We start from the raw sequence: 22,971 nt of genomic DNA, 5'->3' as shown, positions 1-22,971 counted from the left end.
CCCCCTGCTTGTGCTCTCTCTCTCACTCCCTCTCTCTCTCTCTGTCTGTGTCAAACAAATAAAATCTTAAAAAAAAAAAATAGTACTGCATGATGCCTGGCTCAGGGGAAGCTGCTGTTGTTGTTCACGTTGTTGTTTATGAGGAAATGTTGTCATCTATTATATTAGAGAGAGGTGATGAAAAGTTCTATCAAGCTCTGATGTTATCCTTACTCTGGCTTTGAATCAGACATGCCTCCCTCACTCAGCTCATGTTGAGCGACCCTGAGCTCAGACTCAGGGCCAGCTCGCGGAGTCACACAGGGTCCCATGTGCTCCATTTAAGGCTCCACCGTCAGCAGCTTGAAACTCTCGATAACTTTTGAAGAAGGGGCTTTGCATCTTCATTTTGCGCGGGGCCCCACAAATGATGTAGCCAGACCTGCTTGGCATTACAGCCCGTCCTGTGCTTATGGCAATGAGGGGTCTCCAGCAAAGGGTGGTGTTCCCCCTCCGATCTGCACTTGGTCCATGGCACATGGGGTTACGGCCCCTTCTAGAGGGACCTTTACAAACTCGGTCATGGGGGCTGGGAAAACATGGGATCTGAGGATGAGCCGATTGGGGTGGCATTTGTTTTGCCTGGAAGAGGAGATTTAGGGTCCACCTGGTGATGTCTTCCAATTTTAAGGGCTGTGGGGAGGGGAAGGGAGCACACGTGTCCCCTGTGGCCCCAAAAGACAGATCCGGCTCCGCACAAGGAAGGAGTTCTGCACAAGAGTTGTGCAAGAAGGAAACACTGGCTTGACTTCAAACCTTAGCTCTGTCTGGGGGTGAAGAGCCCAGGCTCTGGCTGCAGACAGCTTCACCTATGCCCAGATCTGTGGCCTTAGGTGCAGTCATTCATAGCCCCGAGCCCATTTCTCCATTACAGGTGACCACGCTAAGGATAAAACAAGGCAGGTTAATACCTGAAGCACATAACTGTGCCTACCTCCGTGATAGCTGCCTGCTGTGTCCTTGTTGTTTTTGTTGTTTATTAGTAGTAGTAGTAGTATTGGAAAGTAGTGAGTCCCCCAGATGGGCAGGGTTCAAGTTGAGATGGGCCACCATGGAATTACAGAGATGACCTGGGCATCAGAGCTAATGAAGGAAGCACACACTTTGCCCCCTTAACCCCTTCAGCATCTGGCACATTTGGATGATTCGTTGAAAAACCCGCAGTCATAAAATACTGTCTCTGTGAGGCGCCTGGGTGGCTCAGTTGTTGGGAGTCTGCCTCCGGCTCAGGTCATGATCCCGGGGTCCTGGGATCGAGCCCCGCATCAGGCTCCCTGCTCGGCGGGAGGCCTGCTTCTCCCTCTCCCACTCCCCCTGCTCGTGTTCCCTCCCTCGCTGTGTCTCTCTCTGTCAAATAAATAAATAAAATCTTAAAAAAAAATACTGTCTTTGTGACAAAGGCCCGATGGAAAGAGAGTGGCGCTCCTTGTGAAACTGAGGAACTTTGGGGGTCCGGGAGGCTGCTCAAGAGCAGGGAGGGTTCCCATCCTTCCTGCATGGGAAAGCCCCAACCAGCTGTCCCCTGAGCCATCCTTGCTGGCTGAACCATGATCCTAGGAATGCAAAGCTCCCCTCCAGGGCCTCCCAGGAAATGGGTTCCTGATGTGTCTGAGAGCCGGACGCCGGAAATGCCCATGGGAAAGCAGCATCCGGGGGCGGCGTGCATGGGGGGAGAGGGGCTGGCTGCACTGGCAGCCTGGGCCTGGGCGGCTCTTGGCTCTCCCTGACCCCGAGCCTCTGCCTAGAGCCACCCTGGGAGGACTGCAGCTTCTCTGGAAATGTCTTGGCAGGGATTTGTGCTGAGACAAACATTTCTCCTCTCCCTCATCCCCCATGCGCCTCTCCTGTCAGCTGCATGCTGTCCCCAAATAGCATCCAGGAAATGCTCCTGCCTCACCACGGCTCTGCGCATCAGGAATGGGATCTGAGGCCCCAGGTCCGGCAGCAGCAGCTGGGCTCCATCAGGGGCTGCACTGGACCAGGGCATGGAAGGGCCGCAAGGGTGTTTCTCTCTGCTGAGACAGGACAAGGGGATGGCCCAGGAATTCACAGCATTTCGGGCACACATTCAGGTGGCCCATCTTTCAACAAATATTTAGTAAGCGTGACTCCGTGCAGACACCCCACCGGGCGCTCGCTGTACACAGAGCCATGAGGAAACCAGCAGCCCAGCTTTGCTTTTCTCTTTTTCTTTTCCACATAAAAGTAAGCAGTTAAAATGTCTGAGTTCAGTGGCACTATGTCCATTTACATCGTTGCGCAACCATCAGCATCATCTCTAGAACTTTGTCATCTTCCCGAAAGAAAGCCCCAGCCCCATGTGCCTTAAATCGTCACTCGCCTTCCCCCTCGGCCTACAATCTGGCAACGACTGATCTGCTTCCTGCCTCTATGGATTTGCCCGTTCCAGACATTTCTTATAAATAGAATCATATGATATGAGGCCTTCTGTGTCTGGCTTCTTAGCATGATGTCTCCCGGGTTCATCCATGTTGTAGCGTGTGTTAGTACATCGGTCCTTCTGAAGGCCGAACAATGTTCTCCTGGGTGGCTCCCAGTCTTTCCTCACCACTGGGCTGTACAGCTGAGCAAGCTTGCTAGTCCTCACTCCCGAGAGGGAAGAGCTCCCTGGGAGTTCCCTGCCTCGGGGAGGCATACTGAGAGCAGAAGAACCTTACGTTACCCATTAAAGATTGCGGCTTCTTGAGTGCTTACAACATACAGCCCTGCAGCTAGAACAGCACTGCCTCTGGATCAAAGCACTGCCTCTGGGACCCGGGGCAAGTACATCCACCCACCTGGGCCTCAGGCCTCATATCTTTACAATGGGTCTAAGAGTCTTGTCTCCTTCAGGAGGATTAAACACGCTGGCATCTGTGATTAGGCCAGCGTTGGGTATGAGAACATTGCCCCACGATCCTGGGGCCAAATCATCCCGTCCGACTGTTGTCCTTAGGCGGGATGACACCAGCCCTGAAGGCCATCTTGGCCATCACAGGAATGGGCTTAGGGGCCAGGCTGGGCTTGAGAGCCCCAGGAAGCAGCCTGGCACGTAGTCCCAAATCAGCCCAATTCACCGATGGGCAGCTTCTAGTGTTCACCATTTATCCTTGTCAATAAGCATCAGTGGCTGTGTTTCTGTACTCTTGGATGAGTGTTTTTGCGCTGCCAATGTGTAAGCTAACTAAATTTAAAATCACATCGTCTTTCCAGTCCTAACTGACTGGGCACCAGAAGCGGGTTAAGTTGTTCTGGTCCCAGCCTGCCCGGCAGCCAGTCCCACTCAGAGACACATAGGCCTCTTCCCTGGCTCTGGTGCCTGACGGGGGAGGCAGCCAGGCTCCCCCCACACATTCCAGGAAGTAGGCGGGCAGGAGTCAGGACCCAGAACCACACTCGGGAGCTTTTTACTTATCTTGGTCTAGATTCTTTTGGTTATAAAGAAAGGATCCTAACCAAAGGAGCTTAATTCAATTCAATAAATTACAGTTGGGTCTATATGTCAGGCATGGGACCAATGCGTGTGCCTTATCGGCAAACAAAACCGAGACCCCTGCCCTAGGAAGCCAGGTGTTACACAGTAAAGATAATACATAAATTATATGGTGTGTCATTGAGTGAAATGAGCTATGGAAGGAAAAGAGAAAGCAGAGGCAGGGAAGTGGTATCAGAAGGGCCGCGGGTGGGGACAGGCTGTGGAACGGATGAAGGTGGTCGAGGGGGCTGGAGGGGCCGACATCTGAGCAAAGACTTGAAGGTGAGTGTTAGCTCAGCAAATGCCTGGGGGGAAGGGAATTCCAGGCAGAGGCACCAGCCAGAGTGAAGGCCCAGAGAAAGGACAGTGTGGCTAGGCTGACTGAGTGAGTGGAGAAGGAATCCAGAGAACCGGATGGAGACCAGATGGGATGGGGACACAGGCCATTGTCCAAAGTTTGGCTTTTACTCTGAGCGAGATGGGAGCCACTGCAGTTTGGAGCCAAGGACAAGCATGATTTGACTGATGTTTTGTTTAAGCAAAGAAGGAAACTCCTAAACTCTCAGGCCCCGGGTGAGTCAGAAGTTGGGACCTTGCTGCCTCCAGAACACAGGCTCCCCCCGCCTCCCGCGCGGGGAATGGGAAGAGTTGTGCGCAGCTTCAGGCCACTACAGTCCCGGGGCTCAGTCCTACAGCCAACAGGGGTCTTTCGAGTGGGGTCGCAATATAAACTACCGGGGAAGGTCTCTGATTGGCTCTGCTTGGACCAATCACAGTGGCCCAATGCCAGGGACATTGTGATTGGCTTCCCTGGATCACGTGGCCACCCCACCCCAAGAAGAGGAGTTCTCGGATTGGCCGGGCCGTCCGCATGACGGGCGGTCGGGGTCCAGTTCCTGAAAGGAAAGTTGCCGTTTCCCAGAAGGTAGGAGGGAGAAGTGAGCTGGCCGACAAAACCGTTGAGTTGCTCATCCTGGACGCCTCAGGGGGTCCGGCCTGGGGCGGGGGGGGGGGGGCGTGTGCCCCAGGAGTGGCCGCGGAGCCCCCCCGCAGCGCGCACTGATCTGCGTTCGCACCGCACCCCTTCCGCAGACAGCAGATGGCCTTTCACAAACACCGCTGGTCCGGGGTGAGAAGTGGCCCATGCCGCTCTGATGACTGCAATACGGGTCTGACTTCAGAGGTCACTTGAGCCACAGAAACTTTCTTTTATCACTGCATTTCCCCATCCCCCGCTGGAGAAAGCCCCAGCAACACTGCCTGAGGACAGGAACCAGTGGCCGAGGTGGGGCCGCTTCCTCCTCTCTCGTAAGCGCCTCTGAAGTCACAGACAATTAAACAGCCCCCAGAGCTGGGTCTCTGATCCTCAGGAAATGCCGAGCAGGGTGAGCTGGAAGAAGCCACTTGGCAGCTCACACAGAGCGGCTCGGAGTTGTACACTGTGACCAGAGAACATCACAGCGAATTTGTACGTCTATATTCACCTGCATGACCACCACCCAGGGGTGATAGAAACATTTCTTTTTTTTTTTTTTTTTAAGATTTTATTTATTTATTTGACAGAGAGAGACACAGCGAGAGAGGGAACACAAGCAGGGGGAGTGGGAGAGGGAGAAGCAGGCTTCCCGAGGAGCAGGGAGCCCGATGCGGGGCTTGATCCCAGGACCCTGGGATCACGACCTGAGCCGAAGGCAGATGCTTAACGACTGAGCCACCCAGGCGCCCCGATAGAAACATTTCTGACACCCGGGAGGCCTCCTCCTGGGAGACCCCGGGGCTTCTCTCCCCTTCACTGCTGCATTTCCCATGAGCCTTGGGGCCAGGCCCAGGCGAGCACCCCCATCCCCACCCGGTGCTTTGCATACACCGTCTCCAGTCGGCCCACCCCATGCAAGGCAGGGGCACTTCTCTTACAGGCAAAGAACGTCACTGGAGCTCAGAGAGAAGTATCACCACCAGCAGCAGCACCGAAGACAGCAGCAGCAGCTTCCACTGGCTGCAGGAGGCTTTAGGGAAATTCTTGGCCAGAGATCAGAGAAGGGCTTGTCCTCCCTGCCAGGTCCTGGCTTAGCTGGTTCATTTCAGCAGACGATGAGGAAAAGATTTCTTTCTTTTTTTTTTTTTTTAAAGATTTTATTTATTTATTTGAGAGAGAGAGAGAGAGCACATGAGAGGGGGGAGGGTCAGAAGGAGAAGCAGACTCCCTGCTGAGCAGAGAGCCCGATGCGGGACTCGATCCCGGGACTCCAGGATCATGACCTGAGCCGAAGGCAGTCGCTTAACCAACTGAGCCACCCAGGCGCCCCGAGGAAAAGATTTCTACAATGAAGTCATGCACGTCACTCCGAAGGGCTTCCCCACAAAGTCCCTCTTATTTTTGGCTCCAGGTAAGGGTGGATAATAATCCACTCTTTGCCCACACTGGTTTTCCTGGCCTCTGCCGGTGAGGTTTCCATCGTGTTTCAGAAGACCAAGCAGGGCAGAGCACACTGCCTAGTCCAAGGAAGGGTGGACGCCCAGGGCCCCTTCTTGGGCTACGTCTGGTCCACAAATCTGGGGGTGGTGCAGCCACCAGACCCCAACCCCCACAACTGAACTTTTTGACAGGGTTTCCCCAACCCAAGGGCAAGACAGACAGGCGTCCTCTGTTCTCAGAAACGTCAGCAAGGAGCAAGTTTGCACGATTCCTTCAAACATACGGGCAGAGATAAAACATAATTCAGGACATCCCATACTTTCTGTGTCCTGTCCCTGATCATGACCTATCTTTTATCTTGTGGGGCTGGTGGCCCCATGTTCCAGAAACATGGGCGTAGGTTTACAAGCACATCTTTTGCCCAGATAATGGAAGGCTTGGCTCATAGCAAATGGACAAGCAATCCTCCCCCACCCCACTCCCACCCCCAACCCACCACCCCAGCAGCAAGGACAGGGGTTTCCAAGAGCCTACCTCTTGGCAACCCAAACATTATCCCCATTTTGAGGAGGAGGAAACTGAGGCTCAAAGGCTCATACAGATGAGGGCTTACTATGCGCCTGGTGCTTAATAATTAGACAAGACTTCCCTCAGTTCTCTCAACTGCTGTGTGAGTGACTATCAGCTGTATGTTACAGCTGAAGAAAAGTGTTCAGAGAAGGAACCTGCTTGCCCAAGGCCACACAGCTGCCGTCGCCAAGGGCTGGCTCTGGGATTCAACATCAGCTGAGTCTGGCTCCAGAGCACGTGGCCAGGGTCTCTGCCCCCTGGCCAGTCCTTCTCCTGGTCGCTGCTGCTTTGGGACTGGCCCAGACTGATAGTGCTGTCCCTCCGGACAGGCCCAAGGGTGCAGAAGACACGGAAGACTGATTTTTCCCTCCTGCCTCCGCCCCGAGGACCTCCTAGCAAAGCAAGCCGTGCTGGTGAAACAAAAGGAACAAGATTTCATGCCTTTGTGGAGATCCTGCCCCAAACTTGGGAAAGAGGGTTGGGGGGGGGTGGGGGGGGGGACAGCAGGCACAGCAAGGTGAGGATCTTGAAGCAAGAGATTCAAAGAATCTGAGGGCACAAACTGTGGATGTTTTTTGTTGAAGAGCCAATGGATCTTTTGGGAAGTTCTTGTAAATAATAAAACCATTTGCCTGGGAGTCTCCCAGAAAAGTACAGGCATTCTTCATTTCGTTGCGCTTTGCTTTATTGCACTTTGCAGATACTGTGGGTTTTTGGGTTGTTGTTTTTTTTTTTTAACAAATTGAAGGTTTGTGGCAACCCTTTGTTGAGCAAGTCTGTCGGCCCCACTTTTCCAACAGCGTTTGCTCACTTTGGGTCTCTGTCACATTTTGGTAATTCTCATGATATTTCAAGCCTTTTCATTATTATATTTGTTATGCTGCTCTGTGATCAGTGAGGTTGACTCAGTGAAAGCTAGGATGATGGTTCACACTTTGTAGCAATAAAGTATTTTTTAATTAAGGTACGTACCCTCCTTTTTAGACATAAAGATCTTGCACACTTACTAGACTACAGTATAGTGTAAACATAACTTTGATGTGCACCGGGAAATGAAAAAAATTCATATGAGTCGCTTTATTGCGAAACTCGCTTTATTGCAGTGGTTGGGAACCGGACCTGCAATATCTCCAAAGTATGCCTGCCCAGAGATGCTACAGAACAAAATGGAAGGGTGTTCTCTAGTTTCCCGTGCTGGCTGTAACCAATCACCCCACATTTCATGGCTTAAAACAACACCAATTTATTATTCTTAGAGTTCTGGAGACCAGCAGTCCAAAACCAATGTCAGTGGGCAAAAAGTCAAGGTATGCCAAGGCTGGTTCCTTCTGGAAGCTTTAGGGGAGAATTTGTTTCCCAGTCCTTTCCAGCTTCTAGAGGTCACCTGCATCCTTTGGGTCATGGCCCTCCTCCCCTTCATCTTCGAAGCCAGCAATATAGCTTCTCCTCTCCTCTCCTCTCTGACCTCTGTTCCTGTCTTTTTTTTTAAAGATTTTATTTATTTACTCATGAGAGATAGAGAGAGAGAGTCAGAGGGAGAAGCAGGCTCCCCGCAGAGTGGGGAGCCCGATGCGGGACTCGATCCCAGGACCCTGGGATCATGACCTGAGCTGAAGGCAGACGCTTAACCGACTGAGCCACCCAGGTGCCCCTCTGTTCCTGTCTTTCCATCTTTTCTCCCTACTGCCTCTGTCTTAGGAGGACCCTTGTGACTGAATTGGATTCACCCAGATAATCTAGGATGATCTCTCCTAGGATCTCTCAAGATCCTAACTTAATCCCATCTGCAAAGTCCCTTTTGTCGGGTGTGGTAACATAATCCCAGGTCCTGGGGATTGGGGAGTGGACATCTTTGGGGGGCCAGTATTCAACCTACTACAAAAAAGCAAAGTCAATGGAGGGATGGCTGTGGTTCAAAGGTCCAGGCTGAGAGTGGGGGCAGATGGCTCAGTTCTCATGCCCACCACCTGCCCTGACCCTCTGGGAAATGGGCATAAATCAGCAGTGTCTGCCACCTGTGGAGGTCCTGCCAGGCACCCAGCTTTGTCACCCCCCCCCCCAGAAGGCAGGCATTGCCATACACCCCCATTTTACAGATGAGGAAACAGATTAGAACGTGTTTAAGGATTTGCCGGGGAGGAGCGTCTGGGGCCGGAGGCTGGGCCGGGGACACCTCTCAGCCCTCTGCTTCTCCCAGCATCTGGGGGCAGAAGCTGCCTCTGCAGCTGGGAGTGGGCGGGTGCTGAGTGCAGACAGGCCTCCTGCCGGCTCTCCCCGCCTCCTCCAGCTCCCGCCCGGAGACACAGCCACACACCGGCTCTGCCTGTCTTCCCTGGAGCTCCCGCCGCCCACCGAGATGCCTCCCCCTGCCCTGGCGTTGGTGAGTGGCCAGGCGCTCCCAGCTTTCCTGCTCTGTGGCACACTGCTGGTCATCAAGATGTACGTGGTGGCTGTCATCACGGGCCAAGTGAGACTTCGGAAGAAGGTATGCTGCCCAGGACCCCCGCTCCCCACATCCCCGCGTGACCCCCGCATCCCCACCTGCGCTCTCTCTCGCTGCCCTGCTGGGAAGGTGTGGGGCTGGGAAACTTGGCCAAGGTGTTTTCAGGGCCAGAGTGTGAGGCACCGGGGGACCTGGGGGCCTCTCCCGGTCCTTCGGGAGGGCAGGGCCTGCACCTTCTTGTCCTCTGTTTTAAGAGCATTTGCTCACTTTCTGGGCCACCAGGTGGGGTTCTGGCTGTGAGTGCTACTGCGTCCGCTGGTGTCTCAGAGAAGCAGGTCGCAGAGGGTGGAGCGAGACAGCATAAAGCCTCCATTGGGCCTGGCGCCCTCCTAGCACAGGAGATCTGATATTTGGGTGTTTGGGTGGAGTGAGAACTAGCAACACAGGAGTCTGAGAAACCCTTGAGTGGAAATTCCCAACTCACTGGCAAGGGCGCTTACAAAGCCGCTGCAGCCTCCAGGGGCCGGGTCTCGGCCGGGCTTCATTGGAATTTTCTTTCCTTTTTAAAGGTTTTATCTCTTTATCTGAGAGAGAGGGGGAGAAAGAGAGAGAGAGAATGAGCGGTGGGGAGGGGCAGAGGGAGTGGGAGAAGCAGACTCCCTGCTGAGCGGGGAGCCAGCCGAGGGCTCCATCCCAGGACCCCGAGATCACAACCCGAGCCCAAGTCAGCCGCTCAACCAACTAAGCCACCCAGGCGCCCCTCCACTGGAATTTTCAAGGAGGAATTTCCCCCACTAATCCAAGCCCCAGAGCCAAAACAACAATACAGAGGCTGAGATTTGAGCTCGGGTGAGCCGGTGGGCGGGACGACCCATTCAGAACAGCTTCGCATTGTCGGGCCAAGCCGCCCGGCTGTCCTGTTACTCAGTAGAGGAATCATTTCCAGAAACTGTGCCCCTTTGTCCCCCTTTGTCCAGTTCAGAAGCAAGGCAAGGCTAGCTCTGGCATTGCGGGGTGGGGAGGTGGACACCGGGGCTCCGGGATCTTGCTGGGGAGTCAGACTCAGCCCCTGGCGCAGGTGCAGGCCGGGTTGAAAGCAGAGCAGCTCCAGACGCATGGGGACCCTGCCGTCCCCCTCGTGGTCCATCCTGGATGGGGATACAGGCGCCCAGCGGGGACCGCTGCATGCACCCATGGAGTTCCTCCGTGGAGCTGAGCGTTTAATCCCCAAATGACTCTGGGGGAGGAGGTGGGAACTCCTTGTTTTCCAGGTGAGGAGACATTCATTACCTGTGAAGGCCACATGGAGGGGTTGAACCAGGGGTGGGGGGATGGTGTCTGGCTCCACGACCTGCCCTGGGGGGACGGAGTTCTCAACAGCGGGGTGGAGGCTCCCAGAGCATCCCTTTTAATGTGACTTCAGGGATAGAAAGAGATAAACCCAAGAGTGCCTTTCTCCCTGGTGGGTGGGGAGGAGCCAAGAAAGCAAGCCTCCCTCGGGCTGTCCCCAGAGGCTCCTTACTACATCTGGGAGCTTCCCTCCGGTTTCTGCTTTGGTATTCTGTCGACCAGGAAAAAAGCCCAGGAGCCACACCTTGGGAAGGGGATGGATGTGGGCCTCTGGCTCCTCCACCCACCAGCTTTGGAGGTCGGGCAAGTCCGGGAGCTCAGTTTCCTCATCTGTAAACGGGGGAGAGGGTAGTGCCAGGAGAATGCAGTACCCGGCACAGGACGAACGTTTCACCAGTGTTAGTTCTCGTTAACTTACTAACAGTTGAGGGCAGAAACCACACTCATTCGTGGGAGAGCATCCAGGGGCCTGCCCCCTGTCCCAGATGGAGGTAGCACTCCCGCTTCCGACCCAGGGGCTCGTCCTTCTGTGCCTGCACGGCAGCTGGCTCTAATTCTCTCTTTAGGAGTGAGCAACCCCATGGACCCCGAACTCCAAGAACAGCTCCCCACAAGATGCTAGGACTCCCTTCAAAGGGTCCTGGACCCTGTGCCGAGCCATCCGAATTGGTGATTCCATGACTGAAGGGCCCGTGGAGAGGAATTCTGGGCGTGGGGCTCTGATCCTGACCACGGCAGGCCTCCGGCCTGGGCCGCCTTCCTTCTGGGGTGGGGCGGGGGCAGCCCCAGCAGGCATGGCCCGGGGGCAGAGGTCACCAGGGCTCAGGAGTCAGACCCTTGTTGGATGAGCACGTTAAAAAGCCTGCTGCTGAGATCCAGGTTCGCTGTGGGGTTGGTGGGGCTGGCTTGCAAGAGGCACGTGAGTGCGGGGCGTGGGCCTCCAGTTCTCGCCTTCACTCTTCACATAGGAAATGAGCTCCCTTTGATCCAGAATTCACAGAGGAGGGAGCTGAGGCTCAGGGAAGTTAATAAACATGCAGCTAGGGGCACCTGGGTGGTTCAGTTGTTTGAGCATCTGACTCTTGATTTTGGCTCAGGTCATGATCTCAGAGTGAGATCGAGCCCCACTTTGGGCTCCATGCTCAGTGGGGAGTCTGCTTGGGATTCTCTCTCTCTCTCTCTCTACCCCCCCCCCCCCCCCTTCTCCCACCCCCATGCACACACGCACACTCGTTCGCTTTCTCTCAAATAAATCTTTAAACAAAATGTGTAGCTAGTCAGTGCAGAACTGGGGTTCTCTGCCCTTGACTAGCAAACCCTCTCATTGCTCTTAGTTCAAAGTCCAAATTCTTAGAGTGCCTCCAGGACCCTTCATCTTGGGCCTCTGCCCCTTGTTCTCTATATTCCAGCCACACTGATTTTCTGTTCTTCAAACATGCCCATCTTCTGACCCCAGGGCCTTTGCACATGCCGTTCTGTATATCTTCAATGCTATTTCTCCAACCCTCCCTTTGTCTGGTTAATGTTGTTGCATCCTTCAAACCTCAGCTTTAATGTCCCTGCCCCAAAGAAGCTTTCTCTGACCCCCAGACTCGGTCAGGTCTCCTATGACCATTCTCAAGGCCAACCTTGTCTCTTCTCTTTTTTAACCCTCACCACCTGGTCTCCCCTGGTTCATAGGCAATTCCCCGATCCGGACTGTGAACTTCCCAAGAGTGGGGGCAGGAGGGCCTTTGCCTTAGTCTGTTCTAGATGCTATAACATACCCTGTACTGGGGGGCTTACAAACGACAGATTGATTTCTCACAGTCCTGGAGTCTGGGAAGTCCCACGACCAAGGTGCCTGCAGATTTGGAGTCTGGTGAGGGCCTGCTTCCGGTTCACAGATGGCTGTCTTCTCATTCTGTCCTTGGCAAAAGGGGCAAGGGAGCTTTCTGGGGGCTCTCTTTTAATGGGCATGAATCCCATTCACGAGGGCTCCACCCCTATGACCTAATCACCCCCCGAAGGCCCCACCTCCTAACGCCATCATCTTTCAACATACGAGTTTGCGGAGCACACAAATGTTCAGTCCGTAGCAGCCTTGCTCGTGGCGAGGGCCAGCGCTTGGCACGCAACGGGAGCTCCAGTGGTCATTCCCGGCGGATATATTCCAGGCTTTTGCCAACCCTGAGGACGCCCTGAGACACGGAGGCCTCCAGTACTGCCGGAGTGACCAGGACGTGGATCGCTGCCTCAGGCAAGTACTGTTGGGCCTCGACCTGGCCACGGTCTCCCCCTCCAGGCCTGGCTCTGAGCAGCGGGACCTGGGGGACACCCAGAGGACCCAGGTCTTCTGCCTACCTGATCCCCTCAGACAGTTCTCATTTACTCATTGATCCAATACATGCCCATGACTCAGGATTCCAGAGTTGGAGAAGGCTGCTCAGTGAGAAGGCCGTCTCCCCCTGGCCTCTGAGCTCCAGGCCCTACCCAGCTCTGCTATCTGGGGGCGAACGACGGAGTTCGCCCCAATCTCTCCATCTTCCCAGGGACGCGTCCTGCACTGACAGACGCGTACTTTTTCCTTTTTGCCCCAAAAAGATCACCCTTCACACCCTGGTCCATTCACGGGGATTGCTAACCATCAGCTCACAGCAGGGTCTCGCCCACTGGCTCAGCGCTGTAGGATTTAGGCCGTTCTCAGTTATGAACAGAGCGCATCCGAACCTCTCGCATTGCCTTCGCGTGTATGTGTGAGCAAAACCGCAGGATGCATTTGAGCGGGGTAAGGAATATTGCTGAATGGTGCACAAATCTCCTTTCACCACTGGTGTGGGAGAGGTCTCGCCTGCCCCTGCCACCTCCTAGCTTCCCCTTTGGAGGGGTACACCGCCAAGGCGATGGGCAAAGATTTATGTCACGTTTTGGTTTTCCTTTGCATTTCTTTTTTTTAAATTTGGAGTGAAGTCGAACATCACTTTGTACGCCTAGCATCCCCTAGTCGATCAAAAACCATTTTCCTCATTATAGAAGTCAGAACTCCTGACCATTGCAGACAGTTTGGGTCCTGTTGCAAACCCCCAGAGGGAAAAGAGAGACCTGTCCTGATTCTAATCCCAGCTGACATCTAACACTGTTTCCATCCAGCTCCTCTTTGTCAATGTTTTCCATAAAATTAGGTATGCGTCGTATACCCAATTTGGAGTTGGGAGATTTTTTTTTTTTTTTCAGTTAACATTATTTGGTGAGCATTTTCCAGGTCAGTAAATGTTACTCAAGAAATGGGTCTTTAGAAACGGGTGTGTAGGGGCGCCTGGGTGGCTCAGTTGGTTAAGCGACTGCCTTCGGCTCAGGTCATGATCCTGGAGTCCCGGGATCGAGTCCCGCATCGGGCTCCCTGCTCGGCGGGGAGTCTGCTTCGTCCTCTGACCCTATCCCCTCTCAGGTGTTCTCTCTCTCTCTCAAATAAATAAAGAATAAAATAAAATAAAATAAAATAAAATAAAAAGAAACGGGTGTGTAAAAATCCCATTGGAGACTCAGTGTTAATTTCACGTCACCAATCTGGATGGTCCATTTCTGGCGGTTTGCTCTAGTTCACACCAGCGGGCTGGAGCGTGAGGAGGCAGCATTTCCGGGGACAGGGATGGTCGGCGGAGTTGGAAGGAAAAGTGGGAGGATGGGTAGCTGCACAGGAGGGAGACCGGAGACAAACACTCACATAGCTCTCAATGCATTCCCGTGCCTCACGGGCAGAGATGGGTGGGACGCCGTGGCATGAATAATAGAGATCTTTTTACCGAAAGAGAGTGTTGGGTTTTTTTTTCCTTTTAGTTGTCTTGGCCATTGAAAATAATTACATGCTTGTGGTTTTAAAAAAATTGCAGAAATGTGTAAAGTAAATGTAGGAAGTAAAATTCTTTGCTGTTCCACCCTTTTTTTTTTTTTAAGATTTTATTTATTTATTTGAGACAGAGAGAATGAGAGACAGAGAGCACGAGAGGGAAGAGGGCAGAGGGAGAAGCAGACCCCCTGCCGAGCAGGGAGCCCGATGCGGGACTCGATCCTGGGACTCCAGGATCATGACCTGAGCCGAAGGCAGTCGCTTAACCAACTGAGCCACCCAGGCGCCCTCCACCCTTTTTTTTTTAATTAGAGAGAGAGACAGAAGACAAGCAGGGGGCCCTGGGGCAGAGGGAGAGGGAGAAGCAGACTCCCCGCTGAGCAGGGAGCCAGATGACCCTGGGATCATGACCTGAGCTGAAGGCAGACGTCCAGCCGACTGAGCCACCCAGGCACCCCTGTTCCACCCTTTCTAATATAACAACAGTGTGTAGTACTTCATAAGAGGTCCATCCATCCATCCACCCCACATGTAATGAGCACCTACTGTATGCAAGGCGTTGTGCTAAGTGCCGGTTGTACATTAGTGGACCAAAGCCTTGCCCATGCACGAATCCATCCTGGTGACCCATATCCCACCCTGCCCCTGGTGGGCTTGACTCTCCTGGGCAGTGGAGAAGGACCCAAGTAGTTGAGGGGTGTGCCTAGCTTCTCACAGCGCTCGGGGTTCTATGTAGCAAAGCTTACTTGTGACTTTGGTTACATAGCTTTCCAACCCTTGGTTTCTTTTCGGTGGCTGTAACCAAGCCAGGGAGAGGCAACAGACCCGTGGTGCCAAGAGGTTTCCACCTACCCAGTATGAGTTTTCCTTCTGATCAAAGTGACCCACTATCTATAGCAGTGATGCTCAGATGGCTGGAATTCAATTCAGCACTTCTTGAGCACCTCTTATCAAATAATGTTTTATATCCACTCAGCAAGTGTGTGTTGGTGGGGGGAACCTGCTGCATAATGGTATTCACTGGGGACTTACCATGCCAGACCTGGGGGTTCCTGGGGCTCCCCCTCCCCCTCCTCCTGACTTCACGTAACATCGTGGCACCTCGAAGGGGCAGAGCACCACACATCCGGTCACCCACTACCGGAGAACTGGCTGGAACCTGAGGGGGACAGGCCCTGGAAGCAAAAGTTAAGTTAAACATTAGACGAGAGTTTATGGCGCGGTTAGGGTCACCCTTCCGCACAAACAGGAAAGCCCTTAGGTCTTGGCTCTTGGAGGATAAGTCGGCCTTGCACATTAGCAATGCACCAGAGCTGTAACAAGAGCCCAGCCCTGGGAGAAGTCAAGAACCAGATTTCGAGGGAAACGATGAAACCCAGCCACTTTCTTCGGTGATACCTATCCGAGTCTCCTGGCAATGTTTATTTGGGCCCAATCCTGAGTCTATGTATACGAAACTGCAGGGAAGAAATATCTGAGTGGCCCTGAAGAAGGGAGACACTTGACCTACGCTTTGGCAATGTTTCTATTTGGAGTGTGCAGCCCTAATCCCACTGAACCAGTTTGTCAGGCGATTGGTCCCCAAATTGCAGCCCTAGAAATCCCTTAGACATCGTCCAATGCATTCATTTTGCATTTTGTGGATGGGGCCCCGAGACCCAGGAGCGAGTTAGCCGCGTGTAGAACAACAGGCTCTTGCCCGGGGACAGGGGATGCGGGGCGTTGAGCGGGGTGTCAGCCGGGAGGCTGGCAAAGCTGAGAGGCTGAGATGCTGGTGATGACCACGAAGCAACGAGGAAGGCCCTCGGGGACAGCACTGTTCCGAGCACATTGTAGACGCCAACTCCCTGGGCCCCCAACAACCTCCCCAGCAGGTTGAAGGCAGAGCCAGCTTGCCCAGGCCCTCTGAGCCTGGGCTCTGCAGGAATGTGATTTTACTCCACCTTATACCTGCCTTTGAGATTGAGCAACCGTGAGCCCTGCATTCATCGACACGGCCCGTGTGGGCGGCGGGGAGGGCCAGGGAAGAGGACAGACTGCAGCTATCCCTGCCAGGTGCCTGGGGTACCCTCGGGGCTCCCTCTTCCTACCTTCCGGTGGCGCAACATCTGGAGGGGGGGAGGGGCGCCCTGGTGCCGCTGGAAGTCCCAGCAAGTCCAGTCTAGCAGCAGGGATTGGCTTAGGGTGACTTCTATGTGAAAAAGTGGTTATTATTGGAATGACACGTTTTGCCCAAGCGTCTCTTTGGTACGTGACTCCTTCCATGTCTGTGAGTGCATATCCGCGCCCGAGGGAGGGGAAGGAGTTTTCTTGCCTCACCTTTGATTTCCCCACAGCTCCCTGCCCTTGGCACCACTTGCAGCTTCGTGGGGGCACCCCGCTGTGGTTTGAGACCTACCCAAGGGAGGCGGGAGGACGGGCCGGGCCAGTGCCAGGGACTGAGAGTCAGAGCCTCAGGGCTTTCTTAGCCTCCAGCCACTCTCCCCCCTCACTGGTGACCCTGGGGCCCTCTGACCCATCCCCCTGGGGCTGGAGCTAGGAGGTGGGCTCAGCCCCACTGCTTGGTTTTCTGGGGGGACTGTGCAGAGTGGGGGGGCCCCCACCTGCTGTGAACCTTGCCCATCCTACCCTGCTCCCCCTCATCTGCTCTTTGGGGTTTGGCCAATGACTCTTAACAACTCTGAAAATTGACTCACTCGTCAGTGAATGCATGCTTTTAAGAAAAATGTCTGGGTGAATGGGATTTGTCTGCTAGTGAGGCTTTTCTGGAAACTTTGAGATAAAAAGTGTGACGAAAATGTTCATCCAGGTGGGTCATCTGTGGTAGGCAGACCACATTCTGGGACACACGGACTTCATTTAAAGTAGGTTTTCAAAGGATGTCCCTCTCATAGTGTATGGGGGGGGGGTGTTGGGATGCCAAGCCCCATTTCCATAGGGTAGAGCAGTCCCCTCCCTCTTTCGTACCTCACGAGTAAGCTAAGGGACTTGCTTGATTGGGGAGCGGGAGCAGCCCCCCAGCCCGGTGAGACCTGCCCTGTGCAGACTTGCTTTCCCCGAGGCAGGCTCCCATGGTGGAGATTTAGGAGAAAAGGAGCGCTCGTGTTCGCTCCAGGATGTGGGGACAGACGCCAACTGCTGTGTCTTGGTTTGGCCTAAGGAAGATCCAGGCCCCCTGGCTTAGCGGAAACTTCTATTCACTCAGACTGAATTCTAGGCCCCATACCCCACCTCACAGGACCCCTCTCCTGCTCCCATCCTGCCTCGCTCCCTCGCATGCCACCACACTCCAGACACACGGGTCACTTAACTGTGCCTCGAACGCCCTATGCTCATCCCCACCTTTGCACTTGCCAATCTCGCTCCCTGGAAAGTTCTTCCCCTGTAGGGGCGGCCTGTGGATGACCCCTTATCATTCAGACTTTGGTGCAAATGTCTCCACCCCAGTCACAAGGCAGAGACCCCTGCGGCCCTGGGCTGCCAATGAAGGCCTCCTCCCCGCCCTGCGCAGCCCACCTGATTCCCTAAGCCCCAGGCCAGCCCTTGCCCTGGGCTCCTTGCAAGTGGGAGGGAAGAGGAAGACTGTGGCGGGGCCCCGCACACAGGAGCTGCTGGGCCCGGGCCTGGCCTCCTGGCACAGCATTGGTGAGATGCCTTCCAGCTGGAAGGGCCTGGAAAAGGGGCTTTAGTTCCAGCCAAGTCCTCATGCCTCAACACACGTGGCTTGGCCTTGGGGGAGGTCACAGCGCCAGTGCTGGGATCTTGTTTATTCTTCGAACATGCCATCAGTCGCTGGCTCAGTCTCTAATTTACGGGACTTGCCCTTCCCACCTCTCCCCAAGGAAGCTGCCCATTAGCGGGAGTCATGGAAAATGTGAACCAACTCTTAGCAGAAGTGGATGAGTTTTCTTTCTTGGTCGTTTGTTTATGGTGGGGGTTGTACACAGCCCTTCCACTCCTCCCCCCTGCCCCCCTGCCCCCCTGCACCGCCACACATACTCACACACTTGATCATTTTAAACAAAACACAACAGAAAGGAAGCAGGATAGCATGGATGAAATGAAGCGCTTCACTGGTGCCCAGTGATGGGTCAGCTCCAGTGAGTGGATGTAGCTCTGTTATTATGATCCTGAAAAGGAAAGGAAGGTTTGCTGGGGTTTAGGGGCAGAATAAGACAGTTAGGCAAGGGTTTCGGGCCCACGCTCTAGCCCATGCTACTCAGGAGGCCCAAGCACCTGCATTCAGAAGGAGGGTGGCCTCAGAGAAGCCTGCCCTGGGGGTAAAGGGCAGGGGTTCGAGTGTGACCTAGGCCCCACCCCGGCTCTCAACCCCTCAGAGCCCCACTTTTCCTACCTGGTGTCCAAGGCCAGAGGGGGAGAGGGTGGGGCGGGCGGCCGGGGCCCAGTCCTGGAGAGCGCTGGGGCTTGGCAAGACCCCCCAGCCGGCTGCCTGTGGCGGCGGCGGCTGTTCCGTACGACGTGGGGCCGCCTCTCCTCAGCGGCTGACAGGCGCCGGCTTGGACGTGCTGCCTCTCCTGCCTCTGTGGTGTTTCTTTGTCCTGGCCGTGAATGGACTTGAGTCTGGCACTCTGAGACAGTCCTCCCGTGGTGGGGGGCCTTTCAAGGTAGGGGGCCCCAGCATCCACCACATGGTCAGTGCTGACCCCCGGCTGACCGCCCGCCCTTGTCTTCCCAGAGCCCACCGGAACGACATGGAGACCATCTACCCCTTCCTGTTCCTGGGCTTCGTTTACTCCGTCCTGGGGCCTGACCCCTTCATCGCCCGGATGCACTTCCTCGTCTTCTTCCTGGGCCGCGTGGTGCACACCGTGGCCTACCTGGGCAAGCTGCGGGCGCCCACCCGCTCCCTGGCCTACACCGTGGCCCAGCTCCCCTGCGCCTCCATGGCCCTGCAGATCGTGTGGGAAGCAGCCCGCCACCTGTGACCGGCAGCGGAATCCCCAGCCACCAGACCACTGGCCACGAGCCGCGGTGACTGTACCTGGGGGACTGGGCGTCCCTTGGAGATGGCGTTAGGCCCCGGGGACCTGGCTTCTTGGCAACCGGCTGAACATGGGATTCTGGGCATCGTGGGCCTGTGTGTGTTTACATAAGCGTGTCCACACACACGTGTGTGTGTGCCCCTTGGATTTCTGGGGGAAGTGGCTAATTGGACCATGTAGAAATGTCAAGATTGATAGAAAATCCTTCCACTCAAATACCAGAGCATTAAAAACCACATTCCTCCTTCGTCGCTAAGAGTGACAGGAGACTCAGTCCAGGTTCCTAAACTAAACAACCCTCCAGATGCAGGGCTATAATAAATGCAGATTTCTTAGACCCACCCCAGAGAGTCTGGTTCAGCTAGTTCAGAGGGGGGTCCTGGGCATCTGCTTTTGTAAAAAGCTCCCCCATGTCCCATTGATGGCCAGGCCTGGGAATCCCTGCCAGTTCCCTCTAGAAGCAGGGCCCAGGATGGGTTAGGGTTGATTTTGCAATTTAGTGAGGTTGGGGTGGGATTATGTTCCTTTATGTCTGGTCGACACTCCTGGGCTCAGTCCTCATTCCTTTACTGGATCGTCTTCTAAGTGCAAGTGCCAACAGGAGGGGCCCCCGGGACAGTTCGCTTTTCTTCCTGAGGAGTTAGTCTCTCCTAAAGGCTGTCAAGCAAGGACAATGGGGCTTGAAGGACCAACCACTAAAAGGAACTTTCCGGCTCCTTCAGTATCTGCAAGGTTTGAAAACCACAACCGTGCATCCCAATGGGGAGTCTGTGTGTGTGTCTCCTAGACTCTTGTTCTGAGATATGTGTGGTTTTCATCATTAAATGGAGTGTCTGTCCAGCTTGGCCCACCACCCTGCAACATCTTGGCTGCCCATTCCTGGGGTCCACCTCCCCCACCCAGGTCGATCATTTTGACTGCACAGTTTTATTGGAGTTGGGGGGGGGTGCAAAATGACAGGACATGGTCTCTGGCAAACACACAAAGGCACCCCCATCGGGGTGTTAAGCCTTGCAGCAAGCAAGCTGCTCGGACCCCCAGCTGCCGCCTCCCTCGGGTGGGTAACATGGTCTATCAACTCCGTTTTTACAGATGAGGACATTGAGGCTCCGCGGGGCGGGGAGCGCCTGAAGCGCGGGGCCAGCTCTGCATCCGGCCTGTCAGCCTCTGAAACCCTGCTCTAACCACTGTCCCCTACTGCCTCGCTTCCCCTAACCACCACCCCTTCTCCCCAGGATCTGGGGAAGCCCCTGGGCACATCTCCCAACAGCCTGCAGCCCCTGAGCTTCTGCCCGCGGGGGCTGATGGGCCTGCTGGGTGGGGGCCTCATGGGGGCTCAAGGGACTCCCGGCGTCACTAGAAATCCCCGGCTAGCCCCTGCCCCCCGCGCTCCGTGCGCAGAGCTGGGAGTGGATAACACTGCCCTCTGGTGGCGAGATGAGCGTCTCTTCTCAGGCGGCCGCTGCGCGTCTGGAACGGAGAGGGCGCCACCAGGGATGGAGAGAGCCTGCTGTTTGCTAAGCCTTGGTTGGGCGCGGTACTGACCATCTTTTTTCACTTGATCATTAAACCAGTCCCAGGAGGGAGATATTTCTGCTTGTTGAGGAGGGAAGTAAGGCTCAGAGAGGAGGAGTCACTTGCTCAACGTCCCTGAGCTGGGATTTGGTTAAGGCCAGAGGAGCAGACCCAGTGTGTGTTTTTATATTGTAATATTTTCCCTCCTGGGGAAAGAGGGGCTGAGGGGGCACAGTGCCAGCGCGGAGCCGGGCGAGGAGCGCAACTGACGGGAACCTTGTGAACCCGGGACCTGCGTGAAGGGGGTTGGCCCCGTGGAGCCCCTGTGCCTTGTCCCACCATTCATCCATCTCTGTGGAATCCCCTTGGATGCGGTGCGGGGCCGGGGGCAGCAACCGTGTGTGGGGACAGCGGAACAACAGTGAACCCCAAGTGCCAGCACCCTAATGGGGGGAAATGGGGCAGTGGGGGGGGGCTTCCAGGGGGAGGCAGCAACTCACCTGAGAATGGAGGTAAGACGGATTTGTTTTAGGGGGAATATCCAAGCTGACGAAATTGAGGGGCAAAGCTGAGCAGAGCTCAGTCTCCTGGGGTCTGGTGGCTGGGAAGTGGAGGGTGGAGGGGTATGGGAATGGAGGGAGGGTGGGGGGATGAGGGGAGGGGGGAGTTGGAGGGGTGGGGGTGGAGGGAAGATCTGGGGATGGAGGGGAGATGGGAGGGGGAGGAGAGGAGGGGTGAAGGGAGGTGAGGGGTGGAAGGAAAAAGAGTGAGGGGAGGTGAGTGAGGGAAGGTGGGAGGTGGAGGGGAGATAAAGGGGTTGGGGACGTGTGGGGAATGAGGCTAAAGGTCAGCAGCAGTGGGGCTCATCTGAGGCTTTGGGGCCATGTTGGGGACATTAGAGGGGGATCAGTGTAGTTGGGTCTGTGTCCTAAGAGGGTCTCTGAGAAAGCCAGCAAAGTGGGGTTGACAGCCAGGCAGTGGCCCTTGCTCCCCGAGTGCCATGGACAGTACCCTGCCTGTCGCCCAGGAGCGGGAGGGCCCAGGGGAGAGGCTGGTGTGAGCGGAGAGCAGGGAGGGGCCCACCCAGGGTGCTGTCGGGGCAGCTGGTGGAGCTGCAGGGTTTTGCAGGGGAAAAGGACGCCCAAGGGCCTGTTCTACTCCTGTCCCCTGGGCGGACACAGTCCAGGATGGGGGGAGGGCTGGGAGCAGCCTCCTGTCAGCAGCTCCCGCCTCGGGGGCACACCAGGCCCAGGGAGGCCAGCACCTGTTTCCTAGCAGGCGAGACAAGCCGGGCAGGGTCCCCGAGAGCGGACCACATCTGCTGAGCTGGCCAGAGGTGCTGAGTGCGAGTTGTTGTCCTGCCCTGGTCTCTGTCTGCAGTCCACACGCCTGCCACCGGCCCAGCCTGACTTGGGCCCGCTCTCGGGAGCTGCCTCCTCCCTCCTGACCCAGGGTTGGGGGTGGTGTGAAGTGTGGGCAGGGGACAAGGGCTTTGGAGGAAGCCCAGGACAGGTGGTGGCTTGTGGTCTCTGTCCCTGAGCGCACCTGCCAGGAACTCCTGGGGCTCCCTCGTCTGGTGGATTTCTTGGTTCAAGGCTTCCAAGAGCTTGCCTGGCGTGAGAGGGACCTAGACACACAGGCAAGTGTCGAGAGGGCAAGGAAGCCTCATTTCACAGTCCTGGAGGCGGGGACAGGATCTGGGGACCCCCTGCAGAAGCAGAGCCCAATTCCTACAGGACCCACAGAAGCCTCCGTGTGTGCGTGTGGGTGTGTGTGGGTGTGTCCCCGGGAGGCCACTGCCCTCCGGAACAGGCTTCCAGGCTGGCCAGGGCAGACAGACCGACCCCTTCTAATTCTGAGCCAGCTGGGCCTCAGGTAGTCACAGAAGAGGGGGTGTCTGTCTGGCAGGGGGAATCCAGCCAGGCTTCCCAGGAGAGGTATCCTTTGATTTGGAACCTGAAAGGGGAATGGGTTGTTGTTGTTTTTAAACTGTTAATTATATGTATGAGGAAGGGTCAATGTCGAAGCTCAAAGAAGAAAATAAACACCTTCCATACCCTCAGCCCACAGGGGCCGCCCTGCGTCACGCTCCGGGTGCTCCGAGACACTCATTTGTGCCCTTGGCCGTGGGGGCTGGGTCAATACAGCCGCCCATCTGGATCCCAGCATCTACGCTGGGCCCCCACGGTGCACTCCCCACCCAGAGCCAGAGGCTTCTCCTGCATGGCTTCCAGCCCCCTCCGAGGGAGGCCGTGTTCTCAAGAGGCTGGCATCTTCTTGATCTCCTTCACTGTTGGTCTCTTCATCTAGACTGTGCCCCTCTGGGAGTCAGGG

General features: G+C 55.5%; 1 protein-coding gene across 1 annotated transcript; it reads left to right on the top strand.

The window, feature by feature from the left end:
- Positions 1-8,783: 8,783 nt before the first annotated feature.
- Positions 8,784-19,375, top strand: PTGES (prostaglandin E synthase). The gene is made up of 3 exons (XM_021691707.1): positions 8,784-8,985; positions 12,450-12,532; positions 18,816-19,375. Exons 1-3 carry the CDS (start codon positions 8,857-8,859, stop codon positions 19,063-19,065), a joined length of 462 nt encoding a protein of 153 aa, XP_021547382.1. The 5' UTR covers positions 8,784-8,856; the 3' UTR covers positions 19,066-19,375.
- The last annotated feature ends 3,596 nt before the right edge of the window (positions 19,376-22,971 follow it).

This window comes from Neomonachus schauinslandi, chromosome 13 (genome assembly GCF_002201575.2).
Source record: "Neomonachus schauinslandi chromosome 13, ASM220157v2, whole genome shotgun sequence".
In the NCBI taxonomy this organism is placed as follows: domain Eukaryota; kingdom Metazoa; phylum Chordata; class Mammalia; order Carnivora; family Phocidae; genus Neomonachus; species Neomonachus schauinslandi.
The sequence above is the reverse complement of the archived record's forward strand: the minus strand, read 5'-3'. Positions and strand labels throughout refer to the sequence as shown.

What these genes read in the sequence shown, in the direction of transcription:
- PTGES (XM_021691707.1), top strand. Translation starts at nt 8,857, where the DNA reads ATGCCTCCCCCTGCCCTGGCGTTGGTGAGTGGCCAGGCGCTCCCAGCT. An exon ending in AAGTGAGACTTCGGAAGAAG is followed by an intron (nt 8,986 to 12,449) that starts GTATGCTGCCCA and finishes GATATATTCCAG; the next exon opens with GCTTTTGCCAACCCTGAGGA. An exon ending in GACGTGGATCGCTGCCTCAG is followed by an intron (nt 12,533 to 18,815) that starts GCAAGTACTGTT and finishes TTGTCTTCCCAG; the next exon opens with AGCCCACCGGAACGACATGG.